Genomic DNA, 18096 nt, shown 5'->3' with positions numbered 1-18096 from the left:
AGTCGGACGCTCAACCAAGCCACCCGGGTGCCCCAAATAAGTAGAGCAGTTTAAATAAAGTTAAGAGTAAATTGAGGCTGAACCAGGTTAAGAGAACTTCTTGATTGGAATGTGTGATGTATCTTGTTTGAAAAGAGACTTCTTTTGAATACCCATTAATGTTCCTTTGCCCTTTAAATTTAGCAGTAATTATTTTGTGCTGTGTTCTTGAGTCTCCATTACCCAAAATTCCAACTCAAAAACGTTACGACTTGCCTAAAAATCCTATTCAAGCACAGTAGCGTGTCACACCTGCTTCTTGTTTCTTCCGCCTCGGTGGACCCGGATGGTACGGCCCTAGCTTTGTCTTTTTGTTGTTTTGTGAACCCCCAGCTAACTCCTGATTCTATAGAACTTCTTCCAAGACAGAATGTCTTAGAGACAAAATTCAATTTGCATTAGGTAAAGTTAGCACATCCTAAAAGCAAACGTTAAGAACACAGGAGCAGGCCTTTACTTTTGCAAAGTTCGGTGGAAGTTCTCCTGGGGGCTCATGTGCTCTGACCTGACCTGAGATCCCAAACTCTTTATTTCTCCTTCTGGAGTATTCCTTTGTGGGTCTTCTGGAGAGCAGAGTTAGTCCTAAGGCCCAAGTTAACATACAACATAGAAATGACAAAATATTTTATCCTGATGTAAAATGTTTTGTAAAATGGAACACATTATACCCCAGATGCCTTTCCACCTCCTCTGTAACTAACGTTAACTCAGGACTCCCAGTACATTGATACCTCTGTAGGAACCTCCCTCCCCCCCGCCCCCCGCAAACTGTTAAATAAAAAAAAAAAAGTTCTAAAGTCTAGCGATACACTTTTCTAAGACTTGAGCATAAGAAAATAAAAGTTAGAACTATATTTGATGTCATGACTTAAGCTTTCTTTCTCCCCCTGAATCAAGATCCAAAGTTTATTATTAGTTTTTTAAAGAGTAAACCACACAGGCAACAGAAGCTAACGTTTAGTGAGCACTCACTGTGCCAAACACCGTTCTAAACATCTCACGTGTACTCGTATTTAAATATTGCATTAAATCATCGGTGTTGGGATGAAAAAATAAATAAATAAAACGAAATAAGAACGTGAGGAATAGATCTCCTGACACTTTGCTAGAGTTATTTGGTAAAGCAGTGTGATAAGACAGATCTTCTCCCGGCACGTTAATTCCATTCTTGGGAATTTATTCAAAAGAAATAATTGAGAAGTTGAGAAAAATCTGTAGGCATAAAAGTATTCACTAAAGCATTACTATAGAGAAAAATTAGAAAAAGTCCAAATATCCAACAATAGAATAATAATTAAGTAAATAATGCTATACTAACTTGAAGGAATAATGTAGTCATAAAATGAAAAGTATGAAGAATGTAGCAAGATAGGAAAATAAAGCTTCTAAAGTTAATTATGATTACAATCATATAAAAATAATGAAGGAATTTGAAGTAATGAAAAATTATTTTAGGGTGATGAGAATATAGGTAATTTTTTCTTCATATCTTTGAATAATGTAATGTTAAAAACCAGAAGATATGTGTATGACTGTATTTGAACTGTAGTTTCTGTATTTAACAAAGTTTATGAAGAAGAAGAAAACCATGCTTATTAAAAAATAGAAATCTAGGGGCGCCTGGGTGGCGCAGTCGGTTAAGCGTCCGACTTCAGCCAGGTCACGATCTCGCGGTCCGTGAGTTCGAGCCCCGCGTCAGGCTCTAGGCTGATGGCTCAGAACCTGGAGCCTGTTTCCGATTCTGTGTCTCCCTCTCTCTCTGCCCCTCCCCCGTTCATGCTCTGTCTCTCTCTGTCCCAAAAATAAATAAAAACGTTGAAAAAAAAAATAGAAATCTAATACAGAAACCTAAGGAAAGTATTCTTGTTAGGTATTTCCCTTGCTGTAAAACAGCTTTATAGGTAATTTTTTCATTGTTTCTTGTTTGTTTGTTTGTTTGTTTAACATTATCCTGAACAAGCTTACCATTTCCTATGGCTCTTTGCTGGAGAAATCCATTTCTAGGATGAGAAACTGGGAATCACGGTAACGAGTCATTGCTCGATAGAATGTGTATATATTATGTAATCCCTTTTTAATATGGCTTTGTATTTCAGAAATTCTTAAGAAAGGTTTAGTTTTAATAAGACCTTACTATTGCTCTTATCAAATTGTTTTCCTAACTTCATGGGTTACAGCGAAATGTGCTTAACGTTCAATAACAATTAAAGATTAAGATTTAATTGGTCAAGACATGATACTGATATCTAAAGGTAATTGAGGCTGAGGACATACTTTGGCTTTTTTTTTTTCTTTTTAACTAGGAATTGTTTCCTGTCTTTGCCTTAGAAGGTATAAATATCAAAATATAATGAATTCACTAAAGACCGGCCCATGATTGTTCTTAGTTAACATTTCTATAGGAATAAAATTTCAGTGGAACTACTTTTGCACCACCGATTGCACTCTGATTATATATTACCCTGTAATATATGTTCTCGTTTTATATGCATGCCCTAAATTAGATAGTAATTTCCTGACCACAGTAGTCCCCACTACCTCGTATGATATCTGGTCAATATTAGGCATCAGCAGCATGTTTGCTGCCTGTGACCGACTCAAAGCTTGTCATTAGAACCACTGTTATATATGCTTGTCCTTTGCCCCTCCCCTTGTTATCATTCATTTATTATCAGCTAAAGAATACTGTGAGCGAGGCACATTACTGGAAATGTGGTAAACAAGAGACACAGATTCCCTACCCTCATGGGACTTCTATCCTAGAGGAAGGCACAGACGTTATCTAGTGACACTGAAAGGAAAAAAAAAAGTCAATTTGTCAATTTACCATTTTGATAAATAGAGAAAAGGAGAAATGCAGAGTCTTGGCTGCAGGTGCACAAAAATGGAACCCAGCCTAATCTGGAAAGGTTAGAGACAGGCTTCCTTAGAAAAGGTTGAACTGCAATTATAAGGATGGGAAGTAATTAACTAAAGGGAATAGGAAGTTGGGAAGAATATTCTGAGCAGAGAAATGTCTGCAGAGGAAGGAGTTTTTAAGACACCCACACAAAACAAGTCAGGCAGGAACACAGAGTCTGAAGAAGTAAATGGCCGAAGTTGAGACCCAGGAGACAGGCAAATCATGGAAGGCCCTGTAGGCCGTAGTGGAGACTCTGGTCTTTATTCTGAGTGATGGCAAGCCGTGCAGGGGTTTCATGCAGAGGAGCGCTGCTTTTTACTTAAAGCTTCCCCGTAACTGTTAGGTAAACTCCCTGGGCTTTTGTGGCCTGATGAAAAGGCTTATTAGCAGAGGCAATAATACTTCAGATTGATGAGGTAATAATTCTGGTTTGTAGAAGCCCTCCCAGACCGACTAACAGCTTAGCTCTGGAGTCAGATTTGGACTCAAATCCCAGTTTGACACCGATGATCTGGACAAGCCATTAAACTTTTCAAAGCCTCTGTGTTTCTAAAAAAAATGGGTACTGTTATGCTTACCTCATGAGATAGTTGTAAAGATTAAATGATATAATGCATCTGAAGGACTTAGAAGAATCCTTGGCACATAACAAATTGAATAAAAATTCATTATCATTACTGTGCACAGGCTGTGGCTTCCGCTTTCTCAAATGTATGCTGGGCTTGTAAGATGGCAAGAAGTCTAACGTGTAGCTCAAAGGGATGTTACCGGATGTACTAATTCAAGAACTCCATGTAGCTTAAGTATCATCTCAGCTGCCTCCTTCTGCCTCTTCTACTTACTTACCAGGGCAAGTTCCTGGACCGCTTTGTGCCTCATTTTCTTCATCTATAAAATAGAACTAATCATACCTACTCGAGGGGCGCCTGGATGGCACAGTCGGTTAAGCGTCCGGCTTCAGCCAGGTCACGATCTCGCGGTCCGTGAGTTCGAGCCCCGCATCAGGCTCTGGGCTGATGGCTCGGAGCCTGGAGCCTGTTTCCGATTCTGTGTCTCCCTCTCTCTCTGCCCCTCCCCCGTTCATGCTCTGTCTCTCTCTGTCCCAAAAATAAATAAACGTTGAAAAAAAAATTTTTTTTAATAATTAAAATAAATAAATAAATAAATAAAAAAGAAAGGTGAGTTATATGTTAAGTATTTAGAATAGTATTTGGCACGTGGTAAGTCTTTTATAAGTGTTGGTTATTTGTTACTTAAAATTTTCTCATTTAAGACCCAAGATACGGATATAGATGTCATTAAATTCATCTTGTGGAGGTTAAAACTGAGGCTCAAATAACTGCAGGATTTTATCCATGATAGCACAGGGAGTAATGATGGAAATAAGGTTCAAAACCAGATCTGGTTGATCGCAGAGTTCCTGTCATTTCTCGAATACCGCGTTCTTCCATTCATTTAGGGCGTGATGCCTGCCCTTGTGTGCTTATCAAACTCAGTGGGAAAGTGCGATTAGCATGGGCGAAACCCATAAAATGATCATTAAAGTTCGTGATTAAGTTTTGAACTGAATATTTGAAACAGCAAGTGCTTTAGGCATGCAGAGAGTGCTGGGACAGTTGGGAGGCTTTAATGCAAAGAGTGGAGTCAAAGCTAACTTCACATGGGTAAGTTAGAATCACAAATCACAGTGAGTGGCAAAAGAAGCCATTTAAGAGAAGAAGAAGCGGCAGGAACAAGGGCCTGTTGGGGCCTAGAGGAAAGAGTATTGAGCAGTCCAGTTAGGTAGCTTGTGCGAAGCATTCTCTGCCAAGAGTTCACAAAGCAGATGAGTATGTTTTGAGGTAGACAGCCCAAGAATGCACGCCTGTAGCTTGTATTTATGTTTATAGTTGACTGACGTTATCAAGGGTCTACAGTGTGCCAGGTGCTTGGCCTTAGCATATTCTTTCTTACCACAACCCTGTAGCATTGTTGCTGTTACCCTCATTTTGCAAAATATGAAATAGAGATTCACGGAGGGTTAAATTATTTACCCAGGGTCACACTAGGAAATAGAGGTCCGAACCAAATACCCTGATTCCAACTCTCTCGCATTTTCTACCAAGAGAGAAACCATTTACTGAAGGAAAGTGTGAACCCGTAAGACTTTCCTCATCTTTTATTTGACACCTGATTGTTTCTGAAACCTCGTGTTTACTCTGAATTTTTTGCGTTCTTTTTAGCGTCAGTAATTCTGAATGTCGGGTAAAGCATGTCTTGGCATTTGCGCCGCATTTCCTTTTAGCAAGTAGCTTATGTTTTGTTTTCCCTTTTATAGTCACCCTCACTCCAGCCCCAGTCCGAGGAGCAGGAGATGGAATGGAAACTGAGGAGCCACCTAAAGCTGTTGAAGTTACCTCTGGAATCCAGCCTGTGAAGCATCACATCCGTCAGAACCCACGGAAGAAAGCAGTTCCAGGAGACAGCCCAGGAGTTCTTCAGCTAGGGAAGATCCTCGCTGAAAAGGCAGTGGAAGTCGAAGCCGTAAGAATATTAGTTCCCAAAGCTGCTATAACCCATGATATCCCCAACAAAAATGCAAAGGTTAAGTCTCTGGGACATCACAGAGGAGAATTCCTTGGTCAGTCGGAGGGAGTTGGAGAACCCAGAAAGGAACTGTCAGAGGTAAAGAATGTACTGGAGAAGCTCAAGAACTCTGAAAGAAGGTTATTACAGGACAAAGAAGGTCTTTCAAACCAGCTCAGAGTACAGACAGAGGTAAGAACCAATAGACTTAACGAGCACTGCTCTTTACACCTGGACCTTCTAAGCTTGTGTACTAGAAAACTATACTTCCTCTTGGAACGCCATTTGTTCTGGCTTGTCGTTTCTCTAAAGAGTTTTCTCTTAAATTTCTCTTTCTCAGCACGTCTAGTAGAACGAGTATGTGTTGCGAACTTCTACCCTAAACCTGGTTGAAGATGCACGTGTGAGGTGCTTTGGACAGGACCACCTATAAGGTGTCAAGGAGGTCACAGTTACAAAATTCCAAACCCAAACCTGACCGAGTTAGACTTTGAAACGGACTAGTTAACGATTTCTGTTTTAAGAATCCATAAGTTCCAAGTATTTTTCTTTATGCGCACATAATACTTGGGGTGAAGAAATGGTGGGGTAAGCATTGTAAATGGAAAACCGTCTATTAGTGCTCGATTGTGTTTCCTTAGCCTTTATATCGCCTTACCTCTCACCCTCTGTTTCTCGATTAGACTCTCCGTCTTTTGGCTAGATGTCGTTAGCCTTTATAAGTGACACTATGGTTAGTGGTTCTTATCCAAATAGATCTTCACTATTTTTTAAATACCTAATTTCTAATTACAAAAGCAGTACATATTTATTGTAAATATTTTCGAAAATACAAAAAAATGAAAATAGTACCAACCATAATTATACCATCCAGCTATATAAATGCACAGTTATACATATTGAGTTCACGTTTGCCTTAAAACCCCCATTTTTGGTTATTAATATTTTCCGGTGTCACAGAATATTCTATTACAGTATCAGTTTTTTTCATTATAATATACTCTTTTACTTATGTATTCAAAATTGAAAAACAACAAATCCTGTCCCCCTTTTAGCAACTGTCCTTGATTAACTTAATGGAACCGAAAGTTACATAAAGTAAACATGTTTTTAATCACTTGTTTGTTCTTCTATATCCCATACCTATGATGGATGGTGCAACACAAGAGTGCCTTCCAAATTACACATACATTAATATTAGAAGAAATTTTGTTGCGTTACTCTTTTTCAAAAATAGCTGATTACCGTTATCTAGCACGCTTCCCTCCCAGCTTCCTGATATATTTCAGTCTTACTTAAAGCAAGACTGATGTGAAGGAGAAAAACCACAGCTGTGCCTTTGGCAGGATTTTCAAATGGTGGCAGCAAAGAATAAAACTTTGATTTTCTGAATATTCTTTGTTTAAACCACATTCATCTATAGTTCTCTTGTGAGTTGTAGGAATCCTGTCTATGCACGCTGCTTCTTCCTCACAACTTCTGGAAATAAATTCTACATGAAACCAAAAGTCTTAACCCTCCTACCTGGCAGACACTTCAAAATCGGGGATAGAGAAGAAAATTCAATTATGAAAAAAAACTGTAATGAAATCCATAACGGCTGAATATTTCATCAGATAACTATGTTTGACGTGCACATGTATCTTTACAAATTCATTTAAATGTGTATCTAAACATATCCATCACCCACCTCCTCCAGCCCCCAAGTAAATGAAGACCACCAGCCAAACAATTCCAAATGTCTACTTCTCTTTGATTCCTTGTCTCGGTCAAAATATCTCTATTTACCTAGTCACTTGCATTTTGGATTTTTTGGATTTATCCTGAACTACTTCCTTTTCACCCCCTATGCCAGACGGTAAGCTCTTGTTTTCCCTCCTGATGAACAAATTTTAGGATCTTTTGTCTATATTCTCCAATAACGCGATACTAGAATACTCAAGAATAGTTTTCACCCGGACTGCTGCACCTCTGACACTCTAACTGGACTCACCTCTTAGAATCTTGTCTCCTATCATAGAATAGCATTTTTAATAGCAACGCTGTTCTTCCGTTGCTGCACTATATATCAATACCTGTTACTGGATATTTACGTTTTAATTTTTCACATTTGAGATAAAGAACCTGCTTATAAATATTCTGAATTGCTCTCTTTGCTTAAATTCTTACAAATCCTATGACACGAAGGAATTAATTTCTAAATGCTGAGAAAGATTAAAAAAATAAAACACTTTATGTCACTTTTTGGCAAAATTTATTGGTTTAGTTTTCTAATATTTGCCTTTAAATGTTAACTGGAAACAGTGTATAATTTTTATGATAATGATTGGTACTCTTATTAGAAGAGGCTTAGTTTATAATCACGTGGACCATAGATACAAATACATAGCAATAGATATGGTTTGTATGGATTATGAAACTCCAATATTTAATAGTTGCTTTTTGATATACACTTTAAGTAACGGAGGTCCAAATACATGAAACCTGGCTTCTCTTTTTCCCTTTTGCCACATTGAAGTCAGGGACATTACTTTGAGCTTATTGTAACGGTCATGTTTTCTTCTAGGTCAATCGTGAGTTAAAAAAGCTGCTAGTGGCTTCTGTTGGGGATGATCTTCAGTATCACTTTGAACGTCTAGCCCGTGAGAAAAATCAGCTTATTTTAGAAAACGAAGCCCTAGGTCAAAACACAGCTCAACTTTCCGAACAATTAGAACGTATGTCAATACAGTGTGATGTATGGCGAAGTAAATTCCTTGCGAGCAGGTATTTTCTGTTTTAAGTAGTATTTCATTTCCTGGTTTTGGCTCTGTCAGATTTTTTGTCTATGACCCAAGAAAGTAGGTTCGAGTGTGAGAATTTCTGACTCAGACTGTCAAAATACTGCATATATTTAAAGAGATGGCGTCTTCCTCCTCTGGGAGGTCAGTCTCCCTACGTGGAAAAGTGGTATCAGGATTCTCCCTCGTTCCAGAATTCTAGGTGACTCATCTATAGGGGAAATCATTCCTGATACAGTATTTAAGAACCAAGACAAAACTGGAAACTCAGATGTCTTATCAATAAAATCAATAAAATCACACAAAAAGCCAATACTACTTCTTCCCACCTCCTATCGGGAAAACTCAAATATCATTTCTCTTCCATGCTGTGTTCTCGTAGCTCTTTTAACTATGTTAATTATGTAAGAGAGCTTCCCAGCCTTCTTCTCGCCGTGCACAAACGAAATCATCCGTACGGCATGCCGAATGAGGCCACTCTTCAGCAGAAGCGAAACCCCCAGGGCCCTGGCCCAGGCCCACAGACAGTGGGACACAGACAGTGGGACCTCCTCCCAGCTCCGAGTGACTGGAGCCCAGGGTGTGGGGTGTTACCCACGTGCCTCACGCATCACATGTTTAATAAATTCAGTCATCTCGAGATTTCCCCTCATAACACCAGACGTCTCGAGGCTGTACTGTAAGAATCGCTGGCTGTGATGAAGAAATTTGCGGGGAGGTGTTTCTTCACGTCTTAATAGCTGTGATACTTTTCAGTAATGGACAACGCTCTTAAAGTCCTTAATTTGTTTCCTAATTGTGCTCACATAGGATGGTGTGTGGAGAAATGGATGTACTGCGTATTGACTTAGAGTGAAAGTTCATTCTGACTGAACACGTGAAGAGGCAAATCATGCGTGTGTCATACAGATTATTGCCACACGCAGCTTTCTTGACATCCTTATCAATGCTGATAGTAACACTCGAAGGGCAATAAAACTGAAACTCGACTTCACTGACATTTAACTGATTTAATCTTTGGTCGATAGTCACTATGGTCCGAGACTTTAATTTTAGGTTTAAGATTTTTTAACCGAACGCGGGGCGCCTGGGTGGCTCAGTCGGTTAAGCCTCCGACTTCGGCTCAGGTCATGATCTCACGGTTCGTGAGTTCGAGCCCTGCGTCGGGTTCTGTGCTGACAGCTCGGGGCCTGCAGCCTGCTTCGGATTCTTTGTCTCGCTCTCTCTCTGCTCCTCCCCTGCTCACTCTGTCTTTCTCTCAAAAATAAATAAAGATGAAAAAAATTTAAAAAAAAAAGAAAGAAAAGTTTTTTTAGCCAAATGAGCAAGCATACTTTAAAATTTTGCTTCAATTCCATTAATAGAGAACTGGTTAAATACATTTTGGTACATCCAATCAGAAGAAACCATGAAGCTGTTGTTGTTGAAAAAGGGGAAGCGATATGCACTATATGCACTAATGTGAAAAAAAATCACCAAGATAAATTATAAGGTTTAAAAAAAAAAGGCATAGAAAAGTTTGTATTAAATAATCCCCTTTTTTGTAAATAAGTGGATGTATTTATTTTTCAACATATTCTTTTATGTTGCCATATACATACATTTTTTTTTCTGGAGAAATATATAAGAAACTTTATCGGTTATAAAAGAAGGGTGGGGATGTTGGACAGGAGGAAAGACTTAGTTTTCCCTTGTATAAAAGCCTTTTGTATCTTATTTTAATATTTTTCTAAAGACAATGAGGTAACTGAGTGATAGGAACTCATTTTTGTTTTCCTCTAAAATTTTCTGTATTTAAAAACATGTAATTATTATTATTTTTAATTTGGTTTATCTGGAGTAAGACTGAGGTACATTCCAAAAGTCACTCTAAAGGAAAGTGAAATAACTTTTCTTTTGTCATTTTGTAGACACGTATTTTTTAAATCCCTTTAATGAGTTCTAAGATTATATATATTTTTAAATGCTTTAAAACTGAGAAGTAACTTGACCGTGTGAAATCTCTGTAAGCTTTTGAAAATGAGTTACAAAGGTAGCACATTCACTTCTTTACAGCCGGAGAATTTATTATCAGGGAATTTACACGTGACATTTTCATCTTTTCCAGGGTTATGGCAGATGAATTAACCAACTCCAGGGCAGGCTTACAGCGTCAAAACCGTGATGCACAGAGTGCCATTCAAGATCTCCTGAGTGAACGGGAACAGTTTCGTCAGGAAATGATAGCTACCCAGAAGTACGGCACTTGTTTCCACTCTCAACTCTTCTTCCTTCTCTTGCAATTTTTGTTACTGTGATAGTTCTTTAGTATTTCTACATGCAGTAACTTATGGAGCGTATACTTTGAGGAGCATTTTTAAATAGATGCCCAGAAGGGAGGAAGACTAAAAAAATAAGACCACGTGCGTCTTACATTCTGAATTACATTCTTATATATAATTCTAGCTATAATAGAAGTGATCTTTGGTTCTATTTGTTTATTTTTATTATTTTTTTTTATTATGAAATGTATTGTCAAATTGGTTTCCATACAACACCCAGTGCTCATCCCAATAGGTGCTCTCCTCAATACCCATCACCACCCAACCCTTCCCTCCCACCCCCCATAAACCCTCAGTTTGTTCTCAGTTTTTAGGAGTCTCTTATGTTTTGGCTCCCTCCCTCTCTAACCCATTTTTTTGATCTTTGGTTTTAAAAGTGGTTTTTGTTTATAGTTGTAGCACTTCTGTATACTTTTTGGTAGCGGCCAAAAAGTGCACCTGTCTCTCCTTTGGGAGGTCTTTTTGAGGACTGTTCTTTAGCATTAGAGTTTACTTTCATGACCATATGCTCCAGAACTATCAAAATTGATGGTATTTCTTTTTTTTTTTTTTTAATTTTTTTTTCAACTTTTTTTTTATTTATTTATGGGACAGACAGAGACAGAGCATGAACGGGGGAGGGGCAGAGAGAGAGGGAGACACAGAATCGGAAACAGGCTCCAGGCTCTGAGCCGTCAGCCCAGAGCCTGACGCGGGGCTCGAACTCGGGGACCGCGAGATCGTGACCTGGCTGAAGTCGGACGCTTAACCGACTGCGCCACCCAGGCGCCCCAAAATTGATGGTATTTCTTAAAAGTACCTTGTACTTCTATACACACATCTTCCTGGACTTACAGTGGGGTTATGTCCCAGTAAAGTCATCCAAGGTGAAAATACCATGTGTCAAAAATTAATACACCTAACCTACTGAACATCATGACTTAGCCTAGCCTACCTTAAACATGCTGAACATGTATATTAGCCTATAGTTGGGCAAAATTACCTAATACAAAGCCCATTTAGTTATAAGGTGTTGACTATCTTGGGATTTGAGCACTACACTGAAAGCAAAAAACAGAATGCTTGTTCAGGTACAGAATTTTGTAAGTGTATTCATTGTTTACCTCCCGATCACATACCTTGCTGGGAGCTGTGGCTCACTTCTGCTGCCCAGTAAATGAGAAAGTATGGTGCTGCCTACTGCTAGACCAGGAATAGATGAAAATTCAAAATTCAAAGTATAGTTTTAATTAAATGTTATTGCTTTTGCACCATCATATAGTCAAAAAATCATCAAACCATCATAAGTCAAGGACTATAATTGATTTATTACAAATCGAATCAGTAAGGGTCAAAGAAGAACTCACAGGGGAAATTATAAGAATGAAAACAATTCATATGACGCTTGAACAACATGAGGAGGAGACTGACCCCCACCCCCACGCAGTTGAAAATCCATGTGTAATTTTTGACTCCTCAAAAGTTTAACTACTTCTAGCTTACTCTCAACCAGAAGCCTTGCCAATAACATAAATTGTTGATTAACACATATTTTGTATATCATATGTAGTATACACTATATTCTTATAATAAAATAAGCTAAATAAAAGAAACTATTACTAAAATTATAAGGAAGACAAAATACATCTACAGTACTATACTGTATTTACTGAAAAAAAAAATCAGCACATAAGTAGACCTCCACAGTTCAAACTCACATTGTTCGAGGGTAAACCATATATCAAAATATCAGATTTTGTGGGAGGCAACTAAAGCGGTGTTTAGAGTGAAATTTATAGCTTTAAACACTTATTTTAGAAAAGAAGAAAGGTCCTGACAGTAATTTAAGCCTACTCTTTAAGAAACACAAAGAGCAGGGGGCACCTGGGTGGCTCAGGCAGTTAAGCATCAGACTTCGACTCAGGTCATGATTTCATTGTTCATGAGTTCGAGCCCGCATCTGGCTCTGTGCTGACAGCCCAGAGCCTGAAGCCTGCTTTGGATTCTGTGTCTCCCTCTCTCTCTGCCCTTCCCCTGCTTGTGCTCTCAAAAAAAACACAAAGAGCAAATTAAGCAGAAGGAAGAAAATAATAAGAATGAGAGCAGAGATAAATGAAATAGCCAATTCTAGTTCTTTGATGAGATAAATCTAAGAAACCTCTAGGCAGTATAATCAGGGAAAAAAAAAGAAAGAAGGAAACACATTGCCAGTGTCAGGAATTAGGAAGGGCATATATTACCTAGATTCTATAGACATAAAAAAGATGATGTGGGGATGTTATGAACAACTGTATGCCAATAAACTCAACAACTTAAATGAAATGGACAGAGTCCTTAAAAGACACAAAACTACCAAAGGGTACTCAAGAACAAGTCACCTGAATAGCCCTAACCTATTAAAGCAATTGAATTTTCAGTTAAAAACCTTCTAATAAAGGAAATTCCAGGCCTACATAGATTTACTGGTAAATACCAGCAAACAACTAAGAAAGAAAGCAAGCCAAATTTACACAGACTCTTCTAGAAAACAGAAGGGAACACTTTCCAACTCACTTTATGAGGCCAGCATTACCTTGATACCAAAATCAGAGGTATTACAAGAAAACTACAGACCAGTATCTCCAATGAACATAGATGCAAAAGTCCTAACCAGAATTTTAGTGAATCAAATCCTACAATATGTAAAAAGGTTTCTACATCGTGGCCAAGTACATTTCATCCTAGGAATTGTAAGTTGGCTTATCCTTCAAAAATCAATTAATGTAACTCATGAAAAAGGAAATAATAGATACACAAATCAGATCAGTAGTTCTGTACCACTAGATGAGTATACCAGTTTAATGTACCTGTACTAAAATATGAGAACTAAAAAAAAAGTTCTGCTTGTTGATGACTTCCAGATAATGACATTAATAAATCTATAAATGCTTTCTTATTTTAACCAGAATTTCCAATTTATTGAACTCTGAGAAAAAGATATGCGAGAAAGATACTTACATGATTCCAGAAGAATGTTTCCCGTTTCTTTAGTATTCTTGACTTTTATGTTTTATCCTCTTATTAATATTCAGTGTTCCTGTGTGTTCTATGCAGACTCTTGGAGGAGCTTTTAGTCTCTTTGCAGTGGGGAAGAGAGCAAACCTACTACCCAAGTACACAACCTCACACCACAGCAGAACTAGCGTTAACAAATCACAAGTTGGCAAAAGCGGTCAATGCTCATCTTCTGGGAAATGTCGGTGCTAACGGCCAAAAAAAGGTTCCATCGCCAGTTGAATTCTGCAGCACCCCAGCAGAAAAAATGGCTGAAACGGTAAAATATTTCTCTCTTGTGTGACTGTAGAACTTCTAAGACTGTCCCCTTACCAAAAGGTGATATAACACAAAGTGCTTGGGATTAGGAGTTAGGAATTATGGGATCTAAACCTGATTCTCATGCTAATGAGCTTGAGATCTTGGAAAAACTTGTTTCTTCCTTTGTGTTTTCATTTCTTAAACATTATTACTCTTGGGGCGCCTGCGTGCTCAGTCAGTAAGCGTCCAACTTCAGCTCAGGTCATGATCTCGCGGTTCGTGGGTTCGAGCCCCGCGTTGGGCTCTGTGCTGACAGCTCGGAGCCTGGAGCCTGGAGCCTGCTTCGGATTCTGTGTCTCCCTGTCTCTCTGCTCCTCCCCATTCACACTCTGCTTCTCTCTCAAAAATAAACATTAAAAAAACATTATTACTCTGTCCTTCAGGAGAAAAATGTGATTGTTTTGAAAGGGCCTATCTTTTAGCTATTATCATGAGCTGATAATAGATTACTTCTGACATCAGAAATTATTTCATTCCCATGTATAGATATGAATGTGGCAAATACTGCGGAATCAAATAGTGTAGACCCAGTACCTGCAGGCCTGGGTAAATTCAGGGTTCATGCAGATAAGCTGTTAAATACTGTGGTCTCACAGTTCTGTCCTAGCCAAGGTCACCTCTATTGCATTTCAATATCTTACTCCTGTGTCCCTATCGCAGGCCTTGTCCTTAACCAGAATGGTCCACTTTTAAAATCAACTCAACACCTCTCTCCGTGACCTGTAATCTCAACTCTTCTTTCCAAGCCCTGATTGCTTTAATTGCCCCGGTTCCTCGATCACATAATCTTTATTCCCTCGATCCCTACGTTTTTTATTTCATCGCATCAGCTCACTCCCCTGGTTTCTTTTCCTTCCATAACTTGCCTGTATTTCAATTTTAAGTATCTTTCTCCCTTATCCCTCAGGTACCCTGAAAATGTCAGTCCTTTGTCAGTTCGTCACTTGCCTTGTTTCTGTACCTGTCAGATTATAACCTCACATTCAGTAGATGACTTTGGTTCCTAGTTCACAAAAAAAAGAAGGCACAGGCAGAAAATTCCTTCAAGGTCCCACATGATACCTAGAAGCCTAAAAAGAAAAATCTCTCCATCTTAAGTTCTCTGATGTGGCCTTATCACCTTTACAAGCAAGAACGTTGGACAAACGGTCCATACTTGTTTGTATTCATGTACCATCCATTCCTCAGTTCCTGCCATACTAATCCCAGTAGCCTTCCAGCTCTGCTCTTCTCAAAACGTGCTCATATAAAGGTCATGAACATTTAAATGCTTTTTTACCATATTTTTTTCTTTTCAGATTTTTATCTAAATTCTAGTTAGTTAACATACAGTGCAATACTGGTTTCAGGAGTAGAATTCAGGGATTCATCATTCACATACAACACCCACGTGCTCATCATAACAAGTGCCCTCCTTAGTACCTACCCACTATCCATCTAGCCCATCCCCCACCCACCTCCCTCCATCAGCCCTCAGTTTGTTGTCTATAGTTAAGAGTCTTATGGTTGGTTTCCCTCTCTCTTTTTTCCCCCTCCCATATGTTCATCTGTTTTGTTTCTTAAATTCCACTGAGTGAAATCATATGGTATTCATCTTCCTCTGACTGACATTCTGCTTAGCAGAATACACTCTAGTTCTATCCACATCATTCCAAATGGCAAAATTCCATTCTTTTTGATGGCTAAGTAACATTACATTGTGTGTGTGTGTCTGTGTGTGTATGTGTGTGTATCATACACCACATCTTCTCTATCCATTCATCATTCATTGGACATTTGGGTCCTTTCCATGGTTTGACTAGTGTTTTTAATGCTGCTGTAAACATTGGGGTGCATGTACCCCTTCAAATCAGCATTTTTTGTATACTTTGGGTAAATGCCTAGTAGAGCAGTTGCTGGGTCATAGGGTAGTTGTTCTCTAACTTGTTAAGGACCCTCCATACTGTTTCCCAGAGTGTGTGCACCAGTTTGCATTCCCACCAAAAGTGCAGGAGGGCTCCTCTTTCCCCACATCCTCACTAACACCTGTTGTTTCTTGTGTTGTTAATTTTAGCCATTCTGACAGGTGTGAGGTGGTATCTCATTGTGGTTTTGATTTGTGTTTCCCTAATGATGAGTGATGTTGAGCATCTTTCATGTGTCCATTAGTCATCTGGATGTCTTTGTAAAAATGTCTGTTCATGTCTTCTGCCCATTTCTTCACTGGATTATTTATTTTCTTGGTGTTGAGTTTGATAAGTTCTTTATAGGTTTTGGATACTAACCCTTTATCCAATATGTCATCTGCAAATATCTTCTCCCATTCCATAGGCTGCCTTTTACTCTTGTCAATTGTTTCCTTCGCTGTGCAGAAGCTTTTTATCTTGATAAAGTCCCCCAATAGTTCACGTTTGCTTTTGTTTCTCTTACCTCCAGCAAATAGTCTAGTAAGAAGTTGCTGCGGCCAAGGTCAAAGAGGTTGCTGCCCGTGTTCTCCTCTAAGATTTTGATGGTTTCCTGTCTCACATTTAGGTCTTTCATCCATCTTAAATTTATTTTTGCATATGGTGTAAAAAAAAAAGTAGTCCAGTTTCATTCTTCTGTATGTCACCATCCAGTTTTCCTAATGCCATTTGTGGAAGAGACTGTCTTTTTTCCTTTGGGTATTCTTTCCTACATTGTTGAGGATTACTTGACCATATAGTTGTGGGTCTATTTGTGGGTTTTCTGTTCTGTTCCATTAACCCCTATGTCTGTTTTTGTGCCAGTACCGTACTGTCTTGATGACTGCAGCTTTATTTTTTTTTTTTAATTTTTTTTCAACGTTTATTTATTTTTGGGACAGAGAGAGACAGAGCATGAACGGGGGAGGGGCAGAGAGAGAGGGAGACACAGAATCGGAAACAGGCTCCAGGCTCTGAGCCATCCACCCAGAGCCTGACGCGGGGCTCGAACTCACGGACCGCGAGATCGTGACCTGGCTGAAATCGGACGCTTAACCGACTGCGCCACCCAGGCGCCCCGATGACTGCAGCTTTATAGATAAGTTTAAACTCCAGAATCATGATGCTTCCAACTTTGCTTTTCTTTTTCAGGACTGCTTTGGCTATTCGGGGTCTTTTGTGTTTCCAGACAAATTTTAGGATTGTTCTAACTCTAGCTCTGCGAAAAATGCTAGTGGTATTTTGATAGGGATTGCATTAAATGTGTGGATTGGTTTGAGTAGTGGAGACATTTTAACAGTATTTGTTCTTCCAATCCATGAGCATGGAATGTTTTTTCCATTTCTTTGTGCCCTCTTCAGTTTCCTTCATAAATTTTCTACTTTTCAGAGTACAGATCCTTTCGTTCTTTGGTTAGGTTTATTCCTATGTATCTTTCAGTGTTTGGTGCCATTGTAGTTGGGATCGATTTCTTGATTTCTTTTTCTGCTGCTTCATTATTGGTGTATAAAAATGCCGCTGATTTCCGTGCCTTGATTTTACATCCTGAAACTTTACTGAATTCATGTATTAGTTCTAACAATTTTTTGGTGGAGTCTTTCAGGTTTTCTGCATAGAGTATCATGTCGTCTGCAAATAATGAAAGTTTTACTTCTTCTTTGACGATTTGGATGCGTTTTATTTTTTTGTTGTTGTTGTCTGAGAGCTGAGGCTAAGACTTCCAGTACTGTGTTAAAAAGTAATGGTGAGAGGACATCCCTGTCTTGTTCCTGATTGTAGAGGAAAGCTCTCAGTTTTTCCCCTTTGAGGATGATATTAGCTGTGAGTCTTTCGTATATGGCCTTTGTGATGTTGAGGTAGAATGGATGTTATATTTTATCAGATGCTCTTTCTGCATCTATTTAGAGGATCCTATGGTTCTTATTTTTTCTTTTATTAATTTGGTATATATGTTGATTGATTTGCAAATATTGAACCATCCCTGCAGCCCAGGAATAAATCCCTCTTGATCATGGTGAATAGTTCTTTTAGTGCATTGCTGGGTTCAGTTTGCTGATATCTTGTTGAAAATTTTTGCATCCATGTTTATCAGGGATATTGGCCTATAATTCTCCTTTTTAGTGGGGTCTTCGTCTAGTTTTGGAATCAAGGTAATGCTAACCTCACAGAACGAGTTTGGAAGTTTGTCCAGAAAAAAAAATAAAAAGGCTACAGCCTATGTGTGTTTTGTACTC

General features: G+C 38.7%; 1 protein-coding gene across 1 annotated transcript in view; it reads left to right on the top strand.

Moving 5' to 3' along the window:
* Positions 1–18096, top strand: part of BLZF1 (basic leucine zipper nuclear factor 1) — a 30190-nt gene that overhangs the window by 6302 nt on the left and 5792 nt on the right. Inside the window, exons 3-6 of the mRNA XM_040451735.1 lie at positions 5259–5698; positions 8073–8272; positions 10394–10522; positions 13680–13899. Coding sequence (XP_040307669.1) covers positions 5259–5698; positions 8073–8272; positions 10394–10522; positions 13680–13899 — 989 coding nt within the window. The remainder of the gene's footprint in view (positions 1–5258; positions 5699–8072; positions 8273–10393; positions 10523–13679; positions 13900–18096) is intronic.

The sequence above is a fragment of the Herpailurus yagouaroundi genome, unplaced genomic scaffold (genome assembly GCF_014898765.1).
Source record: "Herpailurus yagouaroundi ecotype Mexico unplaced genomic scaffold, PumYag 205, whole genome shotgun sequence".
Lineage (NCBI taxonomy): Eukaryota > Metazoa > Chordata > Mammalia > Carnivora > Felidae > Herpailurus > Herpailurus yagouaroundi.
This window is presented reverse-complemented; position numbering and strand designations above follow the sequence as displayed.